The 23324-nt window shown below is 41.1% G+C and overlaps 1 protein-coding gene across 4 annotated transcripts in view; it reads right to left on the bottom strand.

Moving 5' to 3' along the window:
- slc20a2 (solute carrier family 20 member 2) overlaps positions 1-23324 on the bottom strand; it is a 59157-nt gene that overhangs the window by 16032 nt on the left and 19801 nt on the right. For 3 of the 4 annotated variants that reach the window (XM_033619812.2, XM_033619819.2, XM_033619817.2), the window contains exons 2-4: positions 6763-7343; positions 2322-2462; positions 1259-1344 (exon numbers count right to left, since the gene is read on the bottom strand). In XM_033619812.2, the coding sequence (XP_033475703.1) occupies positions 1259-1344; positions 2322-2462; positions 6763-7051 (516 nt within the window). In that variant the 5' untranslated portion in view covers positions 7052-7343. Of the gene's footprint in view, positions 1-1258; positions 1345-2321; positions 2463-6762; positions 7344-20412; positions 20546-23324 lie in introns of those variants that run through there. The other variant, XM_033619813.2, reaches the window with a different exon arrangement.

Here is a 23324-nt window from a genome sequence, read left to right as displayed (position 1 = left end):
TCGAAACTTCAGCTTCTTAAATGTGAGGATTTGCTTTTTTGTCATATATGCATTAAAGTGAATCTGTTTGGGCTTCAGACTGATGTCAGATAAAAGCAGGGTATTTGAAGATGTCGCTTTTGGAACCTAAAATTTCCTTTTTTCTGACATTTTACAGACAAAACAATTGAAAAAAGTTTAGGCAGATTAATCGATAATAAAATCAGTCATTACTTGCATCCTCATCAGTACTGGGACACAACTGTGCTGCTATTGTAATACAGATGTTGACAGATGATCCAAATTATATGTGAGCATCAAATACAAATAGGGTCATTCATTAACAAGTTCACTTCAGATCTCCCATGATTGTAAAACAGGATGGTAAAAGTATTTCTGCGATTGATCACTGATTGGCCTTCTTACAGTGTTTATTGTGTTTTTGTTACTTATTGCTGACATCTAATAAAACCATAACTTCCCAATGAGGTCAGAAGTTCGGCTCAGGTCAGCTCAAAGGTGATAAAATCCACAACAGATTGTGATCAGGTTAAACTAGATATCCATCAATTCTTTTTACACAATACATGGTTTACTGTTACGAGGAGCTGATATGCAACATGACTGACCTGATGACACTATGATTCACCTGTAAAACATTGATTTGTTATTATATTATATTATACCCTCCTATTGCTCAACCACAATCTTAAAAAGTAATTAATCTCAACACAGCACACATGACATAAAGATGAATTATTCCTGATGCAAATAGCCTGCAGAGACAGAGATGAACTCATCCCGAGTTTGACCCAGCTACAGAGCAACAAATCGTCCTATGAGTCATTCAAACATAATCCTGCACTCGTGACCTCAGGATGAGCCGCAACACTTTTCTCTTCCTGGTCTGCCAGAGATCGGCTGTTACGTAACAACAGATCTGAGCGTGTTGCCAAATCAAATGGATTTTTATCTGGGCTGAAGTTCTTCGGACAGGTTTGTGTGTACACATGCACGTCTGTGTCTAGATTGTTGTTTTTAAGCTCGACCCACTCTGACTGTCCACTTCACGGACAGTCGTAAAACAGTATTTTTTATTGCTTTTTTGTATTCCAGTGACCTGATTTAAAAGCTTACGACCCACATGTTTATAAGATTAAAATATTATCGAACCAGTAATACAAATAAGAAGCTATGAATTCATTGAGTTGGGGATTGGGTTTATTTGTGTTTGTGTGAGTGGGTGAGTAAGAACAACAGTGCAGTAATGTGAGTCTACCTTGTTGAGGATGAAGTGTCTGATGAGCAGGAAGAGGAGTCCAGACATGAGTCCAGAAAGCAGGGGGGAGATGAACCATGATGCCACTGGAGAGGGAGGAGAACAGAGCAGCACTCACATTACAATCACCCATTGACACACAGGGTCCCCACACATCTTCATGGGAAACTTCCACATTTTAAAAAAGACTATTGTACTGAATTGGAAAGACAGAAACAACCTCTCAACATCCTGGTGACATCATCTACTCTCTCAGTACATTCCAATAAGAAGACAAATAGCATTTCACAGATGTTGGGCTCCATTCATTACCACTTATCTACCCTAGTAACATATACATACAACACATACACACTCTTACCCTGGTAACTACCTCCTCCTACTGCTGCTGACACTGATGCCCCCACCTACACATTCATCAACTATAGAGAAGCCAGCCCTCAACATCTGCCAGACCTGCCTTTTCCAGGTCTTCCATGACTGTGGGAAGCATTGTGAGGCAGCAATGACTGTTACAACTGTCTTTTCTTCCCTTTGTTTTTCCTGCCATGACTCATCTGTACTTATGCAATATCCTAAACTTCCCCGAAGTACCTTTAACTCTTAAGGAACAGGCATGGACTTTTATTTTGCAGGTTAAGGAAGCAACAGCTGGAGTTTTCTCCTCTATCTGAGAGAAAGTGTTTCACTTAAAGTATGTCTTGAGGCTGCACTGCATGCTGGTCTGCTGAGACTCCTAATGGTGAGGAAATTGGTAACTCTGCCTCCTCTAATATGGATTACTGGCTGTGTAAAATGGTCGAGGGAGTCATCCTTGGTGAAAACAGACTGATGATTACAGTCAGTGTTTTGCAGAGCTAAAAACCTCTGCTGTAGCTGTGCTGGAAATATCTCAGTGTGGCAATATTAAGTTTATATTCTGGCAATGTTCAAAAGTAAAGTGGCTCTTTATTTATGTGAAGATTGTTGTCTGTGTGTGAACATCTCAGATATACATATGCAGGCATGAGGATATACAGTGAACATTGCAAACACACACACACAAACACAAACTAGTCCTTACCGATCTTGACAAGCTGCATCCACTGTACGCCTTTGGTGCCGATGGCCACCATGGAGAAGCCGATGGTGGCGCCAACAATGCAGTGAGTTCCAGAGATGGGCAGTTTGAGGAAGGAGGCGATTAGCTGCCACACTGCCGACCCTGGGATCAGAACAGACAAGAAGCTCAGATGTTTTTCATATTTAATTATTTCCCACAAGTAAAAGCTTTCAACTAGACAAATAATACTATATATATTTGTTGCATCATTGTGCTTTTTTTCCCTCTAAATATAAAGCACAAAAAAAAAATTCATACTGCGCTGTAAGTTGTCATTTTTAAAAGATTTTTTATGGCATTTTTGCCTTTATTTGACAGATGTCGAAATGAGACAGAGGGAGACAAGTATGACACGCAACAAAAATCCCAAGCAGGGATGAGAACTGAGAACCAGTTCCAGCGAAAAACCAACTCCAAATTGTGGGATCCTTCAGAATTAACCAGAACCACGAGACGTGATCACATCACTCCAGTTTTAGCCTCATTTCACTGGCTCCCAGTATGCTAAAATAGATTGTGACATTTTACTTGATTACATTTAGGGCTCTTCATGGTCTCTCTCTCAGCTATATCTCTGACCTCTTAGTAATGCACACGCCAGGACGTACACTAGGTCCTCTGGCAGAGGTCTTTTGTTTGTTCCAGACGTCTGGCTGAAAACTAAAGGGGACAGACTGTTTGATTTCAGGACAAAGAGGCTCTGGGACAGTCTGCCTGAGAAAATCAGGTCGGCCGAAGTCCCTTCTTAAAACCTACTTTTGTCGGAGAGCCTTTCCTGATTTTACTTGGGTTTCAAGTTCAGTTAAACTGTCTTTTATTTCCTCAGCTGCACATTGCGAAAAACAAAAAAGACTTCAGACTTATGTGTCCAACAACAACAAGTCATGGCTGAGAGGAAGAAAGAAACAAAGAATGATGACAACAGTGCAGCTTGTAATGTCTCTGAAATGATCATTTCAAGTGACGGTGGATGCAACATGGGCTTATTTATGAGTGCCACTGCTTCCCAGCAAGTCTGTTACCGAGGGTAAATATCTTATTTTATGATAATGCTGAAAACCTGTGTGTGCCTAGGAATCAGACTGATAAGCAGAAGCGATAATGTCACTGCTATCAATAAAATCTTACCAATTCCCATTCCTAGTCTCAGGTTAGAATCAAACTTGGGACGTTGAAGTTATACAGCACGCACTGTAACCACTCAGCTACCAGACCGCTCTGTGTCATTTTTGTGCGCAAAAACTTAAAGTAGTGACATTGTGCTACTATTTGCGGCGTTCTTCGCTGGATTGAAGCTTTTTAAGATGACAGCACGTGACATCTTACGTGCTTTTTGATCTTCAAAATTATTGTTTTAGTTTTGAGTTGTTTGTAAAGGTCGGCACAGGTGAACCTGTATTTTAAGTATCAGTATAATGTGAAAACAGCAGACACATTAACCTCCATGAGCACAGACTAGTTTCCAAAAAATGGAAAAAAGAACACCCACACAGGTATACTATAAACATAATCACACAAAATGCTTTGATCTAAAATTGCTTAATGAGATACAGTAACTGCAGTGCTTTTAACACGTGGGATTATACATCTTTAACAAAGGCGTATTCTGAGATGCAGTGAAGCCTACTGCAAAACTGCATTTGCAGACAGGCGCTCATAATGACAAACAACAGAGAATAACACTTCATTTATCGAGACAAAAACCCCGTAGGGTCTGTGAAACAATATTTTCCCACATGCCAATTTATTCTCAGGCAGCAGAGTCCATTATTTGAATAATAGGACCTCAGTGACTCATTGTCAGGCTCGGACATTTTTTCAAAGCCCTAAATTAGACACTGACATATACAGCAAATACTGCATTGTGCTGTTTCTGTGAATTCCAGCAAGCAAAGTGAAAGTATTCTGCTTTTATCTCATCAAATCAAGAAGTAAAAACTTCTCATTCTGTAAAAACAATAAGGTGGTGAAAAAGCGTTTCCTGTTTGAGATTAAAAAACTGTTCAGTGTTTCCCCAACATTCACTCCCAGCAGCACATCACACCTGACTTTTCAGTGAAACGGGAATCCCCTGTGCATAATGTCCCCTTATTTATCACCATTTCCCAGCAGTCACTCTGTCATTAAAATGGCATTGTCTCAGCAGGAGCGCCATTGTTTCCTGCTCTGCACCATTCATTTACTGAGGTAATGTAATGTTGGTGTGTAAAGCTGCTGTTTATACACAACAATTCGTGCTTGTGCTTCACTGGAGATGTGTTTTAATGCGAAGAACAATGACAGGCCTTTCTCTGGAAGTGTTTACAATGCCGCAGCGTTAGTTAACGCTTCACATCTTAAGGTTTATCTGGGAGTAAATTAAACTTGCTTTCACAGTGTTGCTTTGAAACTTTGCAAGAACAAAACAAAATTCACAACATTTCTTATGAATCCAAAAAAAGATAAGTGGTTAAAAAAACAAGTGCAGATGTTCCTGAAATGAACTTTTACCAACTAAGACTAAAAACAGTCTCTGCTAGAGTTGTTATTTAGCAGCTTAGTTTGGGTGTCTGAGCAAAAGGAAAAACAGTTAAAGCCACAAACAGGTTAGATGAATGGAGGCATTTTCATGTAGCATGTAACATGTGATCCTATGGACATGTGGGGTCAGTGAGGCTGCGGCGTGGACTCTGATCACAGCAGCTCAGAGCATTTCAGAGCTGTTTGTGAGGTCTGGATCTAGATTCACTATCTGTAATCTTCCAGGAGAATGTGTGAATGTTACATGTATTAAAACAGACATGCTACTCTTTCTGTCCTCGGATCAGGATATGAAAATAAAAAACTGAGTTGAAGCAAAGTTGCCCAGCAGGTGTTTACAGGAGAAAACAAGCATGTATTCAAATTGCTATTAAACATGCAAAGCAGAGGGAACAGCAGAACCTGCTGCGAAGTAACTCAAATAAATTAAAATACATGTTAGAGCTAAAATGGTAATTTGATTTATTCATTAGTTGATAATCTGAAAATTAGGCGGCAACAGTTTGGATAATTGTTTATTTGTTGCATTTGCATATAAATGCCAACATTAACATCCAGCTTCCTAAATGTGAGCAATTTCTGCCTTTCTTTGTTTTCTGTCATCGTGAATTGAATATCTTTGGGTTTTGGAGTGTTGTTTGGACAAAACAAACATTTAGAAAAGGTCAGCTTCAGCTGCAGGAGCTTCAGATAGACAGTTTGCACCATTCATTCTCTGCAGTCCTCATATCCATCTATCCAAAATGTTCCAAATATCATCAACATCAGCGTTTACCTCAAGAGATATTTCTCTTTCTCTGCACACACTTAAAAATGTTCAGATCTAAACTGTGATGTGCACAGAGGTTTCTTTTGATATATATTTGATAGCTGCATCTGACAATTATTATCATCATCTGTTCATTATAGTTATGACAGCTTATTGTGAAAAATTAATGTCTCATTCTGTCCGACCAGCAGTCCTACACCCAAAGATATTTAGTTTACAATGGCGTCAAATAGAGAAACAAATCAGCAAATCTTCACATTTTGCCCAACTGATGTTTCTTTCTTTAATGTTATAAAACAAAGCTATTATCGCATTTAAAACTTTTTCTCACTCGTTATCACCAATCTGTTTCACTTCATGATGGAGCAAAGAAGCAGCAATAACTCAGTGGTGCATGTGTCAAAAGTGGGACATAAGATGCAACTACATGACTTACTGGATTAAGGCTGCAACCAACGTTTATTTACATCATTAATTAATCTGTTTATTGTTTATTTTGACTGACTGACTAATGATTTTGCCAATAAAATGATGGAAAATTATGGAAAATGGCCACTCTGATTCCCAAGAGCCCAGGTTAGAAGTGTTGTCAAACATATTTATTTAATGATATTTATTGATTTTGAATATTTGAAATAGTTTCAATGCTCATTTTCGCAGCATCAATACACTGGTACCAGCCAAGCTCTGTCGCTCTGTCTTACTGTTAATGTTTACTACAGTCATTGTACTGTTCTCTGCTACTAACCAAGACATTTTATAGCCTTGTTATATTTGTCTTTTAATACAAATTTTACATTTTATGCCATCAATGTAAATGTTTCCCTGTGGTATCATATCTGATCTTGAATATCAATATTTTTGTCAAAGTATTGCATCAAAATTATAAATTCCAGTATCATGGCATCTTCAATTCCAGTATCATGGCATGTTTTGTCCGACTAACAGTCCAAAACTCACAGATATTCAGTTTAAAATCATATATGACAAAGAAAAGCAGCAATTTCTCACAACTGTGATGCTGAAATCAGAGAATGTTTGATGTTTTTCCTTGAAAAATGAACAACTGATTGATAAAATTCTGTGATAGATGTAAAATTTAGTCTGACTTACCGAACATGGCGCTGACCTCCCCTGCCATGAGCACAGGCACGGTATCGTTGTACAGGCTGACGTCTATGATGCCCTTTCGAATCGTCTCGCCCACTTTGGCCCCCAGCAGCATTGAGCCCAGTGTCTCAAAGATCGATGCCAGGATGCAGGCCTGCTTCAAAGTGACCACGCCGGATCCCACCGCTGTACCAAAGGAATTGGCCACATCATTGGCACCCACTGAAAAAGCCAGTATGAAGGCAATGATGAAGCCAAGGATCACCATCCACAGATACGCCTCCAGATCCATCTTGATGTGACTTCACGGGAAAAAATCCAAGTGGAGAAAAACAAAGAACTAGCTTAAATATTCTTTTTTTGAAAAAAAAAAAAAAGAAGAAGTGCTCTGTGCGCTTTTAGCGGAGGACTTAAGGTAAGTCCGCTCCTTTTCTTCGTCCCCTGGTTATAAAGAGTTCGAGGGGAGAAGCACAGCCGCTAACTAAGCGTCTGAAGCTCAGTCCAAAGATTGGAGACTAGTGATGGTGGGTGCAGGGAGCATTCCATAGCTTAGTGTGAGGCAGCGAGTCTGCACGATCCTTCACCTGCCAGAGAAACGAGAGAGAAGAGACACAGACACAGATTACTATCGAGCCATGATGACTCTTTTTTAACAGCAGCTACATCTGACAACACCTCCCTGAGACTTCCTCAGAAAACCTAAAACAAAGGAGGGGAAGGACCTTTTGGGAGAGAGAGGAGGAGCACTTGTGAAGACAACCCCCCCCCCCCAAAAAAAAAACCCGTGAAGGATTCAGGATGGATGATGCCAATGAAGAACTGGCTTTGATGAAACAGGGCACAGTGTACTCCAGTGGGGAAAGCTGAGGACATCTCGGATAGCCACAATAGAACATCACAGTCTGCACTTCAAAGAAATCAAATCAAACCGTTGAGGAGGGCCTGCTGTTAGCGCTGCTGATACTATAAAAAGACCACAGTATCCAGAGTGAGATGTGAGCAATGCTCCCAACATTAGAGCACATTGTTAACACCTTATCCCCAACACAACAGGGCGGCTGACGTCTCTGCCAAACCTGATTTTATTTCACAGGTTTTCTCTTTGCCACACGTCCAGATAGCCTCTGACAGGAATATATAATTTACTGATTATTAGACCACCAGAATATTTCAGCCATTATCACTTTCGTGTCTGACACAGAGATGCCAAAACCGATAACTGGCAGAATTACCAAGGATATTAAAATGTTTTACATCACAGTATCCTGAAATGCCCTGAAGCAGTCTGATCGTGCTGATCGTACTGAAAAAGAAACGAGAACCAAGAGACGGTTTCAGTTTCACAGCCTGGTGGATGTTTGCATGGCAAATTGCATTCTAATCTTTGCTTATTCAGCTTCTGCATGACTGCAGCGGTGCTTGCTGGGCGACAAAGGTGCACGCCAGTTTAGTATCAAGCTTTGGAGAACAAGTTCAAACAAAATCGAAGGCTTTGCTGCAGTACAAACTGAAAAAAAAAAAACCTCAGTGCATGGATTTAAGTTGAGACTGCAATGCAGTAAGAACATCAGCAGTGTTGTTTTACTGCTGCGAGAGGTCAGAACAATTCATTAAAGTGCACTTTTTTTTGCGGCAGTTAGGTAAACTGATATTACAGAAGAAAACTGTAACTTCAGCATCTTTCCAAAACAATAAGCTTTACAGCCTCATACTTTTAAGGCTTAAATCACCTAAATGAAGATCTCTGCGGATCTCTGCAAACCTGCTGCTCATTTAAACCTTAACTACTGTGACATTCACTAATTAAGAGATAACCTAAAAAATGAAGGGATGACAAGAGATTTCAAATGTAACTGACTGTAAATTACAGCTACTGAAAATCAGCAGGAGTCTCTTGTGACTGGATCAGTGGTTTCATGTGAGCTGAAATGATTAGTTGAGTTACAGAAAAGCTTTGCTAACTGGTTGGTAATTGGTGCTAATTACTTTCACATCATTGTAACTGTAATATCTTTTGGTTTAGACTTGGTCAAGCAAAAAAAAAGGCATTTGAAGACGGCATCTTTGTCTTTAGGAGATTGTAACATTTAATTTTCCTACGTTTTGTTAGCGGTGTGGACTCCAGTCACAATTTGATGACTTTAGACTTGACAAAACGAAAAAAGACTTGCAATTTGACTTGGACTTTAACACCAGTGACCCATAAATTCACTTGGACCTGAGCCTTTTGACTTGAAAACACTTGATAACCTCACCGAAGTCCAAAGATTAAAAGTATGCTAGCGTAACACTTCAGTCCCTTTTACTAGCCTGGTGTGGTTACACATTTTGACAAATAAAGACCTGTCTCAATTAGAAACCTGGTCTGATTACCATGCAGTTCATTTTTCTTTGGATATATAAAACCAGGTTGTTGGCCACCTCAAATTATGTGTCCATTCCTCGATTACCCTGCAAGTTATTCATATTACCTTAGTCCGTAAGGGTTTTCAGATCAAAAGAATCAAAAGGGTTTTTCATAAAAAGTAATACTCATACTGGTTTAAATAACCAATCTGATTGAGTTGCTCAGTAACAGTTTTGTGTGAAAAGAACTAAAGGCCTGTTCCAAATATAGGCCTGTTGATTTTAGTGATTTAAGCAAATAATAGCCTGGGCTATTAATTTAAGTTTAATGGTATTACAAAATTCTTGAATCAACTAACACTATTCATTTCCAGCAAGCCTACACTTAATCATCCAGATCCACTTTGTCTGAGGCAATCCGACAGTTGGTAATCCGATGACTTAGTTAACGTACAAAAACTACACGGTGGTCAACAAAAAAGGAGCTGCAGTAAGTTAAACATGTGGGTCAAAAATTTAAGACTGAGACATAAAAACTTCCAACAAACTTGTTTTGACAAATAAATACAAAATTTAAAAAGCATTCATGATTTTTGCAAATGTACTATATCATTACTCTGTTGTTCAATGGCATTACATTTGGCAAAGAGCGCATTACGACCTGTTTAGGACTCTAAAGATAAAGATCAGTCTTGACTTGTGACTTACTTGACACTTGCAAAACAAGATCTTGGTCTCATTTCTGTTTTTTGTAGATTAAATTATTCATCAATAGTTAGTAGTTTAGCCCTGCTAAAATATTAAGAGTGATGGGTTCATTTGATAGAAGGTCGATCACATCGGGCAAACAGCTTCCCACATCCCTGTAAACCTCCACAAGGCTTATTTACATCGCAGCAATGACAACATGCTTTTGAAACGGATGATGAGGCCACCAACACTGCAGCCTCTGGTGGTCCCTGAGAAACCTCTACACCACAAATGACTTGGTCTGGGTTCTTTCTCCTCTTTTTCTTTTGTCTCTGCCACATAATCAAAGTCATTTCATTGGGGGTTAAAGGCAGCGCATTTCCTTCTATGGTTAAGCCAATTGTTAATGGGGAGCATTAAATGTAAACAGCTTGCAGGCCGGACTAGCACATTCTCTCGGCATGAACCGGCTGTGTGCTCCTCATTGCGTGGGGGCAAGCAGCTCCTTTCTAAATATCCTGCAGCAAGTTACGGCTCCCTCCTCCCAACCAAGAGCTCCATCTGGAACAGTTGAGGTCACGTCCTGCTATCCTTTATCCTTTGTTGAACCACAACAAACACATTAAAAGATGATAATAATTCGTCTCTTGATCACGTCTGCGTAAGACCGCCATTTAATCGGGATGTAGTAAAGTGATGCTCAAAATTATTAGTGTCAATAGTTGAAGTCTGATTTTTTCCTCAGACACTCAACAGATCCCAGGACAGTTCTTTTCTATATAGATGGAAAGAGAGCTCAGGGGTTGCCGAATCTCAAAAAGACTGAGTAAAAATGATGTGATCCTTCGCTGATCCCTGAGGGGAAATTGTCTTTTCACCTGCTTCCCTCCAGAGAGAGATCAGAGCGTAGGATCAGAGCAAAAGGATCACAGCCCCTGGACTTAAAACTTCAGAGTGCTCAGACAGAAATCTGAGACTCATTGACTGAAAGTCCATAAACTGAAGTCATGAACTCACGTCCATCAAGACAATTGCTACTAAAAGGTTAAAACTAAGTTAATAATTCATGGCCAAACATAACAACCCTTGGTAGGGTCTCTATCTGAAGCTTTGAAATTCAATTGATTCCTTAAGTGCTTCGTGTCACATTAATTTGGCTCTTAAGTAGAGTGGTTTATCAGAAACTTTAAAATGCTGTTTCATTGAGTATGCACTGATAGGCAGGCATTTTCACACTTTTAAGTCACCCACATCATTTTATTTCTTCACCTCAATTCATAATCTCTTCATTTGAATTGTCTTTTTGTTGGAAAACCTTTTGAGAAGAGCAGAGTAAATACCACAATTGAGAGTCACTCCACTGACAGCAGCAGACCTTCAAGGACAAACAGAAAACACTCTCAAATGTTTAATCCGGGAAACACCTCCGCCCACAAGAGGACCACATTCAAATATGGCCCTCCGTCATGCAGACACCAACCAGAGACTCCTCAGGGGGAACAGTCAAACTAGACACCAGAGAAAGCAGAGAGCACATCATTCAAGCGTGAGGAGGAAAGATGAGCATGAGTGACTCAAGCGTGGGTGTGTGCGCCCAAGTATCTGGCGTTTTTAATAAGGTCTGCAATTTTCTAAACAGGGAAGCTCGACATGACAGCTGCAGCTGACGCTCGGTCCATCCTGAAGACCTCGTCCTGCTGTGAACACATGAACACCAGCTCACATGCCGCCGCTCCCAGTTGTGCACATAAAAACTGTTTTCTCCAGAGTGATGTAGTCTGGCGGTAACCTGTGGAGTCCTCTCACTGACTGCTGTACTACAGAGGATTCAAACAGCTCTTCAGTGCTCCAGGAATGTTAAAAAAGTCGCTCCAGCTTCAGCTTTTGTCAGGGTTACAGGATATGATCAGTATATAAAGTGAAACTAATATGACTGCCTGGGGGCCCACAGACCAATCACACAGCCCTGTGTTGTACACATCGACCTTCACCCTAATTATCTGTGAAATTTTGAGATTAATAGTTTTCTCTTTCTCAGGGAAATTAATAGGGTTTTTGATATGGTTCTACGAAAGCTAAAGTGCCTCAGTAACCTCCAGATTTGGAAAAATATAATAATTAAAAAGCTAAAATTAACCCAGTGCCTATAGGTAAATCTTCTCTGCATTAAACTTATTTTAAGTATTATAGAAGCAGTGCAGGCCATGAAGGCCCAGTGCCTCCTTAAAGGCAACGGCAGAAGTATTTCTAATATTTAGGAAGCAAAATGTAGATATTTTGGAAAGTGTACTTATTTGCTTTCTGGTTAAGGCTTAGATAAGCAGAGTGTTGCCATTGTCATGTCTTCAAAGGAAATGAGAAACTATAGCCAGCAGCTTCTAGGCTTAGCTTAGCATGACAGCTGGAAACAGGGAAACAGCTAGCCTGGCTCTGTCCAAAGCTAAGATAAGGTAACCAGTACAGGTGGAACGATACATTGATCTGGATCGATATCGATTCAATGATCAACGACCCAATATCAATGATGCAAAGTGAAAGCATTCATACATATCACCTTTAGTTTGAAATTCTCATAGCACATCTGTGTCATCATTTCCATCCAACCAGTGCAAGCATCTTCGCACCAGGTAGCCGAGGAAAATCAATGAGGATATTTACTGATATGATCTCGTATCGTTCACAGGCCACGGAGTCGTATCGTGGCAGACTTTGTGATATCGGCAAATATTATTTATTACCATACAGACATGAGGAGTGGTATCTATCTTCTCATCTAACTCCTTTAACATGTATGTCATCCGGGAGGACAGGAAACCCGCACAAAAAAACAGAAATACTGCAACCTCCCACACGAGGAGCTCTAATTAATCCTGGTGGGGTTCAGGTAGGGTTGGTTAAATATGCACAATAGGTTGCTGATGTCGATATGTGACCAATAACCGATGACATATTGACATATTCCCTTTTTTCCCCTACCTAATTTTAGCTATCGTCAGGTCTCTTCTGTAGTGGAATTGACATAATATTATGCATGTATATTCTAATCACGATGGCCCATTAGCCGATGGATACCAATGACGTGCCCATATTATGTTGCATCCCAATCAAATATTCTATTTAAATCTATTGTATTTAAAACAGCTTGCAATTTTTCCATGCTTTTTATGTACACAAAATTGAACATAATGGACTGCACCTCCTCCTCCAAATGTGGTGACTGCAGAGACACAGCAAAAACTGGCATTTCTTGGACATCCCTTTCATCTGCAGACCGCTCAGCCACCAACCTATGGACATTCTCCAGACTGCCAAATATAACCACAAGCAGGCTGCATTCACATCCAAGCTGTGAGACGCTGTCAACAAGAAACTAGCACTCTGCGAGGAATCCTCCAAACTGTCCTCAAAAGTACACCACACTTCCAAAACAAACACCTGTCTGCTGCTCTTAACATCTGCTGTGTTCGCTGCCAGGTTTGAAAGCACATCAAAATGTCTACCTGCACGGTTTGAACGTGGAATACACAGCCTGGGAATGTTTGTACACTCTCACAGATGAGGAGGTATATGACCTTATGACCTTGAATAGCAAATCCAGCCATGTTGTGCTACATAAAGCAACCGTTCAGAGAGCACAGTCTAAGATTTATGGGTGTGATGCAAGTTAAACAGGGCTCTAATGAAATGGGTTTCTTGCCAATAGACTGGCTGTATTATCTTCAGTATGCAAGAGGAGTCCTCAGCATCTCAGGCTACACCATCAAGCTGTGTGACTTGTGAGTGTTAACACTGCTCCACTGAATGATTCATCGGGACCTTGAAACTTCTAAGAGTTCGAGTCTTTTGAAAGCAACACATTATAAAAGAGTAAAATACATTAAAAAACGAGTTGCATAAAATGTTATACAACCTGCGTGAAGGTTATCGCTTCTCTTGCCGTCTTTATTTCTCCGTGCCAATCACAAAATCATCAAGACTAGCAGATATTGAGCGTGTCGTGTGTTTACTCTCCGCTGCTTATATTTGTAATATACCTTGGAGGATTATTACACCCAGAAATAGAATTTGGTAACATCTGCTCAGTCAGGGTTGCCAATAAGAAAACAAGCAGAGTCAGCAGTATAATAATGCCGATTCACCGGCGGAGACCATAATGGCTTTTTGCTACCTGGGTGAGAATGCAAAACATGATTATGCCGCTGGTCAATGGGTTGCACGAAAATGAGCTGGAGATGAAACAGTAATGCTGAATTTTATTTGAAAACCTGGCAGCAATGATTACTTTACCTGAGGGAAGGAATGGCTTTTCTGCTCAATAAAATAATTCAGGAGAGTTGTTTGAGATGATGTGCAGGCAACTCACTAACCAGGGGACAGAGTATGTTTTGAATATTTGGGGAACTTAATGTGTATTTATCAACTGCATAAAAGGAATTTCATGGTTGATTATGATTTCTGATACACAGCAAAATAAGAGTTTGCTTAAAAGACCGGCGCTGCGCATATTTATAAAGATGACGGACCCACTTTGTTTCCTTTTCGAGGGGCAGCAGCTCTGATTTTATCTTTCTGGAGGCGTCTGAATCACAGCAAGATTACTGTGAGTTAAAAACTAAACTATGACAAAGTTCAGCTGTGATAAACACTGGAGACGGTCAATGGATCAGACTAAAGTGTGAAACAAACAGCTTCTCTTCTCAGCTCCAGTGAAGCTTTTATCATGTCCTGCACAAAAATGTGTCGCGACTGCTGTCCAAGGTGCTGAACCCGAGACCACCGGGGATGCAGGAGCCGTCTGAAGTGACTGCTATTGTTCACACTTTGATATACTTTATGACTCCAGGAGATATCTGACTTTATGTAAGAAACATATCTAACAACATTATAGTGTGAATACTTTGGATTATACTACCTGAGCAATTTCAGATGTTCATGATAGCGATGTGTGCATTTAGTCGACTAGCTAATTAAATGTGCTACACTATTAATTAAAATTATAATTATTTTCTGCAATTGCATTCACCCAATAATTAATTTATTTATTTTAATTTAATTTATTTTCCTAAATGTCATTTGGTGACTTTTATTCAGTGAGTTGTTGTCGTGCTTTGTAGGATAATGTGAAATGTTCATGACCGCACTTTTCAGCAGCATTAAAAATAAAATTTGATTTTTGAAAAATGTGATTAACAATTTCAAAATAATCTTATATTTCATGCAACATTTTGTCGTACAATGTTTGACTTTATAGATTGAATTGCGCTAAATTTTGACTGTTTTCTGAGTGTTTTCTTACTTTTCAGACGAGTTGACTAGTTTGAGTTTAAACTTCCGTTAATAAGTTGAACATTTCTAGTTTATGATAGGACTTTAACTGACCAATCATATGTGTTTTGCTGTTGTATAAGTGAAAAAGTGCAGCTTTGTGAGGTTGCACTTAGGTGCAGGATTGCTTTGAGGTTAATGCTAATGCCAGTAAACTCACACCAACACTCAAATGACTCAACTCTAACATTAAACCTGCTAATAACAGTTCGGTAATGCTAGCTTTGTGATGCTAATAGTTAGCCCTGCCACTGTGACTGTGCAGCCAGGGTGTCTCCCACAACTGTCCCCAGCACAGAGCTCACACTCCTGCAGCAGTAACAGTAGCCCCTTTTACACTGCCAGATTTTTGGCGAATGTTGGGCTGTTTTGCTGGCAAGCTGCGAGCGTTTAGACACAGATACACTAGCGAGTTGATCCAAGGTGCCCAATTTTCCGCCTTGTAGGGGTAATCATATTGGTGGAACCTTTTTGGTTTAAAAAGACCAAGGGAGCCTTCCACCACGGGAGAGGCTGTTGATGACTTGTGGGAGGAGCTGTTGCTGACACCGCATGTGTGACCCACTGGCGGTGGGCGGTGACGCAAACCTACTACACTACAGTAAAGATGAGCAACTGGGGAGACAAGAAATTGTGCGCCCTCCTTGTCCTTGCAAATGAAGAGGCCATTAACCGGCAGATGACGGGGACGGTGAAGAACGGGGCGACTTACAAGAGAATCGCCGAAGGACTGACCAGCCGTGGCTTCCCTCCCACGTCACTGTTTATGCACAAGCTGAGCTACACATTTTGTTACTTGCTCACGCCCCTCATTGCCCCGAAAAAGACACATTCTGTATAAACAAAAGTAGGCAGGCGGCATTTTGCTGCACTCCCTGATTTTGTTTTTATACTGCCAATGCTGAAAAAAGACTGATTGGGCTTTCCTACAAAGTTGCACATTTCCTGTTTAAAATGGGCTAGTGCTTGTGTCATGATAAGCAGAGAGTAAGGGGGGAAGCCCTAACTAAGACAGCATTTCCTTTGACCTCTCTACTGGCCCTATAAAATAGCCTAGGTAACTTATTTGACTGTAAAATCCAACACATTGCTGGTTAAATATATATGCACATAATGGTGTGCGTGTGTGCACTTCATTACTAGTAAGTAGCGTGCACTGGGGCCTGTTGTAATTACCTTACACCACTGACTTAAGCTTTCCTCTGTGACTTGTTGAATACTCCATCTCCCACTATTCACACCGTGTCTCACTGCATTCAGCTTTATGTCATCTTCTAATTTTGCCAATTACTCAGTGAAGATAAAAGACAGCCTTTCCTATCTGTAAGTGGCTGTTGCTCAAGAGGTAGAGCAAGTCGTACACTAATCATTAATGGCTCAAACCTCTGCTCCTCCTGTCCACCTCTTGCTGAAGTGTAGCTTAACAAGTCAACACTGACCCCTAAATTGCTCCCAATAGGCAGGCCCTTGTCTTGGCATAGCAGCAGTGTGTGAGAGAGGCAAACTGTAAAGCACTGTGTCTGCTAAGGTAAAAAGGAACAATATAAGTGCAGTGCGTTTCCCATTCACCATCTTATTCTCAGCTTGAAATGAACTGCTGTCCCTTCTTTCAAAAGCTACCCTAAATAAAAAACACTTGAAAGTGGCATCAACTGTGAGGCAACATGCTCTTGAGGATTATTCCTGGCAGACACTGTTTCTTCCTGTGGGTGTCAGGTGGTAAAACAGTACACACATAATGAGGGCACTGACACAAAAACACACAACATGGGCAAACAAGACTAAATTAGGTCTTCGAGTTATTGATGCTGGGATGTTAAATAAGGGTGTCTTAGAGGACACAGTCAGGATTTTAAAGGGGAAGTTGTGCAATACATGATGAGAATATTAACAGTTTTTTGACAATTAAGTGAAGAGCATATTCAGCATCGCAACCTGAGCGGAGCGTTTTACCTGTTACAGCACTGACCTTTTGATGCATGACTCTAAAGGGAAACTACTTACTGTCATCAACTGTTTGCTGTCGCTGCCGTACAGTGCTCATTAATCTGCCTGAGATGCCACTGCACCACAGCCACAGCTGGTGCAAAACACTGTGTCACGAGCTACAGTCTGCATTGACACGCGGCTGCACTATCCACGCACTGATTCAACTCTGCCCCCCCTCCTCCTCTCATCAACTTACCCTTTATCTCCAGGCACTAGCTGAAAGGACCAGAGCTAGAACATGCACGCAGCGTCAGATGATGACTCACAGCAGCATCATAACCAGTGCAGGCTAATTGTTACACCTGAAGCATACGCAGCTGCAGTCCGTGCCTCCAAGGACACCGGGTTGCTCACATCTACCAGATGGCTTATAAAGTTAAAAAACAGAGAGGTATGTTTAAGACAAAAGAACGGACACAAGCAGACAAGTAGGCCTGAAATCAACTCCACTCACCTTCATGTCTCCTCACATCAGTGGAGGGTGAGAAAGTGGTGGAGATGAACGAATGTCAAAGACAAAATGACAGTATGAGGGAGAGAAACACACAGACTGAGAGGAATGGCAGGCTGGAGAAGAAAAAAGAATGGACCGGGAATAAAACCGGGGGGTGAGCACGTGATATGATGGGAAATAAAATTATGAGGAGAGAGTGGAGGAGAACAGGTGATGACAGGAGGAGAGGAGGAGTGAAAGGAAGGAGGGAATCAGCAGGTTGTGGTGGTGTTGCAGGAGAGAGAAGGAGGGAGCTAACAGAGAGAGAGCAGCACAGCCAGCTGAGTCTAGACTGCCTCTTAAAGGAAAGTATCCGCATTCACAGCACACGCCGTCCAATGACGAATGCCGGAGAGGCTGAGGTGCGCCGCTGACTGGCTGTCTGTGTGCAGAGAGGATGGATAGATGGAGAGGAGGCAGCCAATGACTGCGGAGGAGGATAACCAAACGAGGGGGAGAGGAGAGGGAGGGGAGGGGAAGCTGTGTGTGGATGTGTTGTGCAGCCGGAGAAAAGCATGCCGACGGATGAAGGGCATTCGGAGCACTAGCATTCCCTTGGTTACTCTGGTCAATATAATAGGCACCTTTCGGCACCTAAATACCGACACACATGTCCAGAAGGAGAGCAACAATGTGAGCTCTGGATTGCACAATCATCTGTGATGCTTGTTACTGCATATGATGAAATGAGCTGAGCCACTTTGGGCCGTTTTTCTTGGTAACACAGAGCCCCGTCACACACACACACACACACACTAGCTCAACACTGTCATCTGGCCTCGATCCACTCATCACTTTCTCTGCCACAATCGTCCCTTTCAAAAGACACGCTGGACAGTATGTCTTTATGTGACTTGGTTTCAGCAGGCAGAGACGGCGGCTCTCGTCGACACAATGAAGAGTGCGGATCAGATCCACTGCAGGCTCAAAGCAGACCGAACGTCTACGTCAGCTGTTCCTCAACTAGGGCTGCAACTAACCAGTATTATTTTATGGTTGATTAATCTGTTGATTTATTTTCTCAATTAATTAGCTGTTTGGCCTTAAATGTGTTATTTAGTCCACAACCTTGAGATATTCAGTTACTGTCATAGTGGAGAGAAGAAAGTTTTTTTTAACTAATCAATTGAAAATAACTGTCATATTTGCTGAAGCTATCACTATATTCTGAAAGAAGTACATGAGATAGTCGGCAATAAAATTCTGTCCCTCCTCCTCTTCCTGCTGATTCTGAAAGCATTCACCGGAATCAGACCACAGCGTGGTCAGGGACTATCAATCAGAGCTGAGGAGTCTCTAACGCAGCTGTCAGTCATGTCATTCGCTCTGTAAACTGCAGTCAAACAGTCAAACTAGGCAGCACTGATCAAATATGAATCGAGGTTCTGTTACTGCATTGCCTGTTTCTCACCTTAAATGTTTTCAGAAACATGTTTTAGTGCACTGTTTAGCTGTAAAATGAGAAAATTCCCATTTTACAGCTAAACAGTGCACTAAAATGTGCTTTTGAAAAAACTTGAGGCAAGAAATAGGCAGTGCAACAGTCCTCATCCGTATTTAATCAGTGCTGCCTAGTTTGACAGTTTGCCTGCAGTTAATGAGCGGTGACTGACATGATTGACAGCTGCGTTAGAGGCTCCTCGGCACTGACTGTTTATTTTCGTTCATGTGCATTAAGGCCATTAGAAGTTAGGGATGCACAATATTGGATTTTTTGATGATATTCAATATGCCAATACATAACAACCTTTTTGGCTGATAACCAATACCAAAATCAATGTATCCACTTTTTTCCCCATCTAATATTAGTGATCATCAAGTTTCTATTGTGATAATAACATCATATTATGCATGCAAACTCCTATCGTGAGGGCCCACCAGCAGATGAAGACTTGAAATACAATGCTTTTCAATGTATGTAATGTTAATTCATTTTGCAAAATAGGAAAAAACATATTGGCCAATTCATTTTAAAGTTGATGCTGGCTTTTACTTATAATGTATCGATATTATCAGCATGTTGCCTGATTCCTATGACGTGCCAATATTATCGTGCATCCCTATTAGAAATGCTACAATGCAACAGAGTAGGCAAAATATATTATTTTTTCTGAGTATCTGTCTCATTGAGTGCTGTGTGAATGACAGTTTCAGCAAACATGAGAACAGTTATTTTTTTTTAATAAAAGTTGCCGACTGTAGCTTTAATCGCTGCAGCTCTATCCTCAACCCCCTCTATTAATGCTACAAGAAGCACGGCAAGACAGATACTACACACTACCTCAGACATTTTGACAGGCCTTTCTAGTGAGGTAGTCTGTGAGAGATAAGAGAGATAAGAGAAACAGGGCTCTACAGGAAAAAATAATGATATCACAATATTTTTGACCAAATACATACATACACATACATATTGTGACATCATTGTAGGGTTAACTGTTGGTGTTTTTAATGAATATTTATGAGATGTTTGCTAAATAATCATCAGTAATGTGGATCTAATGACTACATGGGTAAAGGCCAATAATAGTACAGCTGGAAATTACATCACTTTACTGTAATACAGCCTTTAAACCCAGGAAAAGACAACACTTACAATATTACGATATCCAAAATCTGAGACAATATCTAATTTTATGTCACAGTCCATATAATATTGATATATTGCCAAGCCCTAGTTGAAGCTGTTTGTTCCTAACTATGATTGGAGCACAATACTCAAATTCTTCTACAAATTCTTCAAGCCTGTTTCTTGCTCAACCTGCACATAATCCTGTTTGGGACTATATACACTTAAAATCATTACTCACGTACACCACTGAAGCTAAGGCAAAGTCTGACGCCTCCGGTTCAGTTCAGGTCCTGTTCCCTTCGTTCTCACATACTGTGGAAAGACTACACTCGGGCGATAAATTCATTTGTCCGGTGCCGTTCAGAGGTCGGATCTTGTGTTTGTTTGAGTTCCTGTGGCTTTCTGCTCTATTGTCTCTCACTCATTCTCTCCCTTTCTGTGCCCCCCCAACTGGCCCTGCCTGCTAAAAAGCCTATCTGCGTCAGCTGCACCTGCTGCCTCTGACTCTGTGCTTCGCAGCGGGGAGGCGCTCTCTCCTAGAACCAAAAACACACACATACACACACACTCTGTACAGTGTTGAGATCAGTCAGCCTCCATGGATAGGAGGGGGTCGCTTAAGAATGACAACAACAGCGTGCATGACTGCGAAGAGCATGTTGCCCTCAACACTGTCTTCAAAGGCTCCTCACACACAGACACACACACATTTCCATAAATCCTCTCACTCATTCTATTTTCTCTCCACCGCCGTGGGTCTGCATTGCAGCACTAAGTCAGGTTGTCAAGAGGCAAGTAACTCTGGTAATCCTTCAGATTGCTTCTGACGGCCATTACAAGCACACAGGCAATCTGTTAAAAAAGGAAAAAGAAAGAAGTGGGCCTGAAGCTAAATCATTAGTTTTCAGTGCTTTTTGGCTGATTTTCCCTGATAGCTATGAGTTATCCTCATCCCACTGTCTCCCCACCATCACTTAAGTCCCAAGGCTGCAGTGAAACATCTCAGGACTTGAAACTAAATCGCCTCTTAACTTCATGCTTTATGAATATTCATTGTCCCTTGGCAAGTTTATTTAAGTTTCACATAAGAACCGACAGCATGCTGTGACTTCATTAGTTTCAAATCTAATTTGGGGGGTGAACAGTGTGTGTTAAGCCCCTTTCCACCGAGCAGTACGGTTCAGTTCAGTTCGATACGCATTTTTTCCGTTTCCACTGTGAACAGTTGTGGATGGTATCAATGGAACTGTTCCGTACCGCCCTCATTTCTGGCCCCCCCCCTCTGTTGGGGTACCTAGCACACAGATCTGGTACTAAAAGGTGGAGCTGTGAACACTGCAGTCTGTTGATTGGTCAATAGCAGACGGTCACTCTGCTCAGGGCTGAGTTGTGGCTGGTTTTGTAACCACTGTTCATACCATGGTGAGTTTTACATAAGTAAACTACAACTACAAAAATAAAGGATGTTTTGCTCTGTCTCACAGCAGCTGTAGACTGAGAAAAAAAACTGAATTCACTGGGCCGACTGCCGGCAACTTTTAAGGTGGAACGTTTACTTGTAATGTTACTCAATGCATGAGTTGATGTGAATCCATCAACACACCTTAAATCTCAATATGACGACTTTGACGATTATTTTGGTTGTTTTTTGTGTCTCTCTTGGATGACACAGACTTGTAGTAATGAAAGGATCTTCAAACGTTTAAAAATATATATATCAATTTCGTCCGAATTATGTGAACTGCGTATATTCTAATCCTCGCTTGGAGGAAAAAAAGCATCGTGGAGCGTCGTTCCTGTGGGCTATGGTCAGCTGTGCTTGCTTGAGAAGGACTTAAAGCACAAAGCCACTATGTTTAAATATCCTATCGAGAGAGACGCTCACTGCAGCCTGAGAATGTCGGCGACCAATCTCCTTCTGCAGACAATAAACCAGACATCTGCGACGAAAAACAGTGAATGGAGCAGTGAGTGACAACAAGTCCGCCCACATTTAAGGGTACAGTTTACGGTGGTAACACTAAACGGACCTACTATGTCTGAAGGGTTACTTTTGGTTCCAAATGTACCATACCAAACGTGTTTGGTGGCTTTAATGTTTCAAAACAATGGATTAAAATACAATAAGTACAAGTTGAGAACTACTGCTTTCATGTAGAATTTAAAATTCGAGAAAAACACCGGAGTATACTATAAATAAGTTGTTGACTAAATAGCCCTGTTGAACAGGTTTTGTGTCACTGGCACTCTCACCACTGCCAACAGAGACAAACAGCAACAAATCACTCAGTAACAATCAGTATCGATGCAGCAGAAGCAAAGATAGCTTTTATCATTCCACACTGACTTGTCCAACTTGACTGCAACTAGCTCTGACATTATGCACACATGGGAAACAACGCTCTCACGAGATTGAGGCGAACGCAGTTTTTAGAGCCAGGCACTGCAGTTGCTTTACACTGACTGCTAGATCCAGGGCATGATGGGAAACGCCTAGCTTTCACATGATCAAAGAGCTGATTGGCTCGAGTTTTGACTCTTTTTTTTTGTGTAACTGTATAATTTAACGCTAGATTGTAGACCAAGAATGCTAAACTTGCTTTGACTCTGGGCCACTTTTGCAAAAATGACAAGAGACCAGGAGCCCGTCGCAGCAGCTCCACAAAGGTCAGGTGGCATTTTCTAGGATTTTAGGACATTGGAGGCTTAGCCATTAACGTCTATCAGCGGGTTCCAGGGAATCCTCTCCTGGCTGGAGCCTATCCAAGGGCTGACACTTGGAGTTATTCACGCTCACATTCACACCTATGGGCAATTTAGAGTCCCCAATTAATGTAACCTGCATGCCTTTAGTCTACGGGAGAAGGCCGGTGGTTAGCTAGTGGTAAGCACTGTCGCTAACCAGTGCACCACCATGTAATTCCCTATGCAAATCAATCTATTTTCATTGTGAATCATAAAATGGTAGGGGGGCCACATTGGGCCCATGGGTTGTGAGTAGACTAGCAGTGTTGTAGAATCGTAGTCTCCAGTTAAGTAGATAAAACCTTTGCACAACATATCTTGTGTGGTTGATAACAATAATAAAACAATAAGAAGAATACAGATAAAGGTTATAACGTGGTCTACAAACCACAGGTAGCCCATAGA

Source organism: Epinephelus lanceolatus, chromosome 9, assembly GCF_041903045.1.
Source record: "Epinephelus lanceolatus isolate andai-2023 chromosome 9, ASM4190304v1, whole genome shotgun sequence".
Lineage (NCBI taxonomy): Eukaryota > Metazoa > Chordata > Actinopteri > Perciformes > Serranidae > Epinephelus > Epinephelus lanceolatus.
The sequence above is the reverse complement of the archived record's forward strand: the minus strand, read 5'-3'. Positions and strand labels throughout refer to the sequence as shown.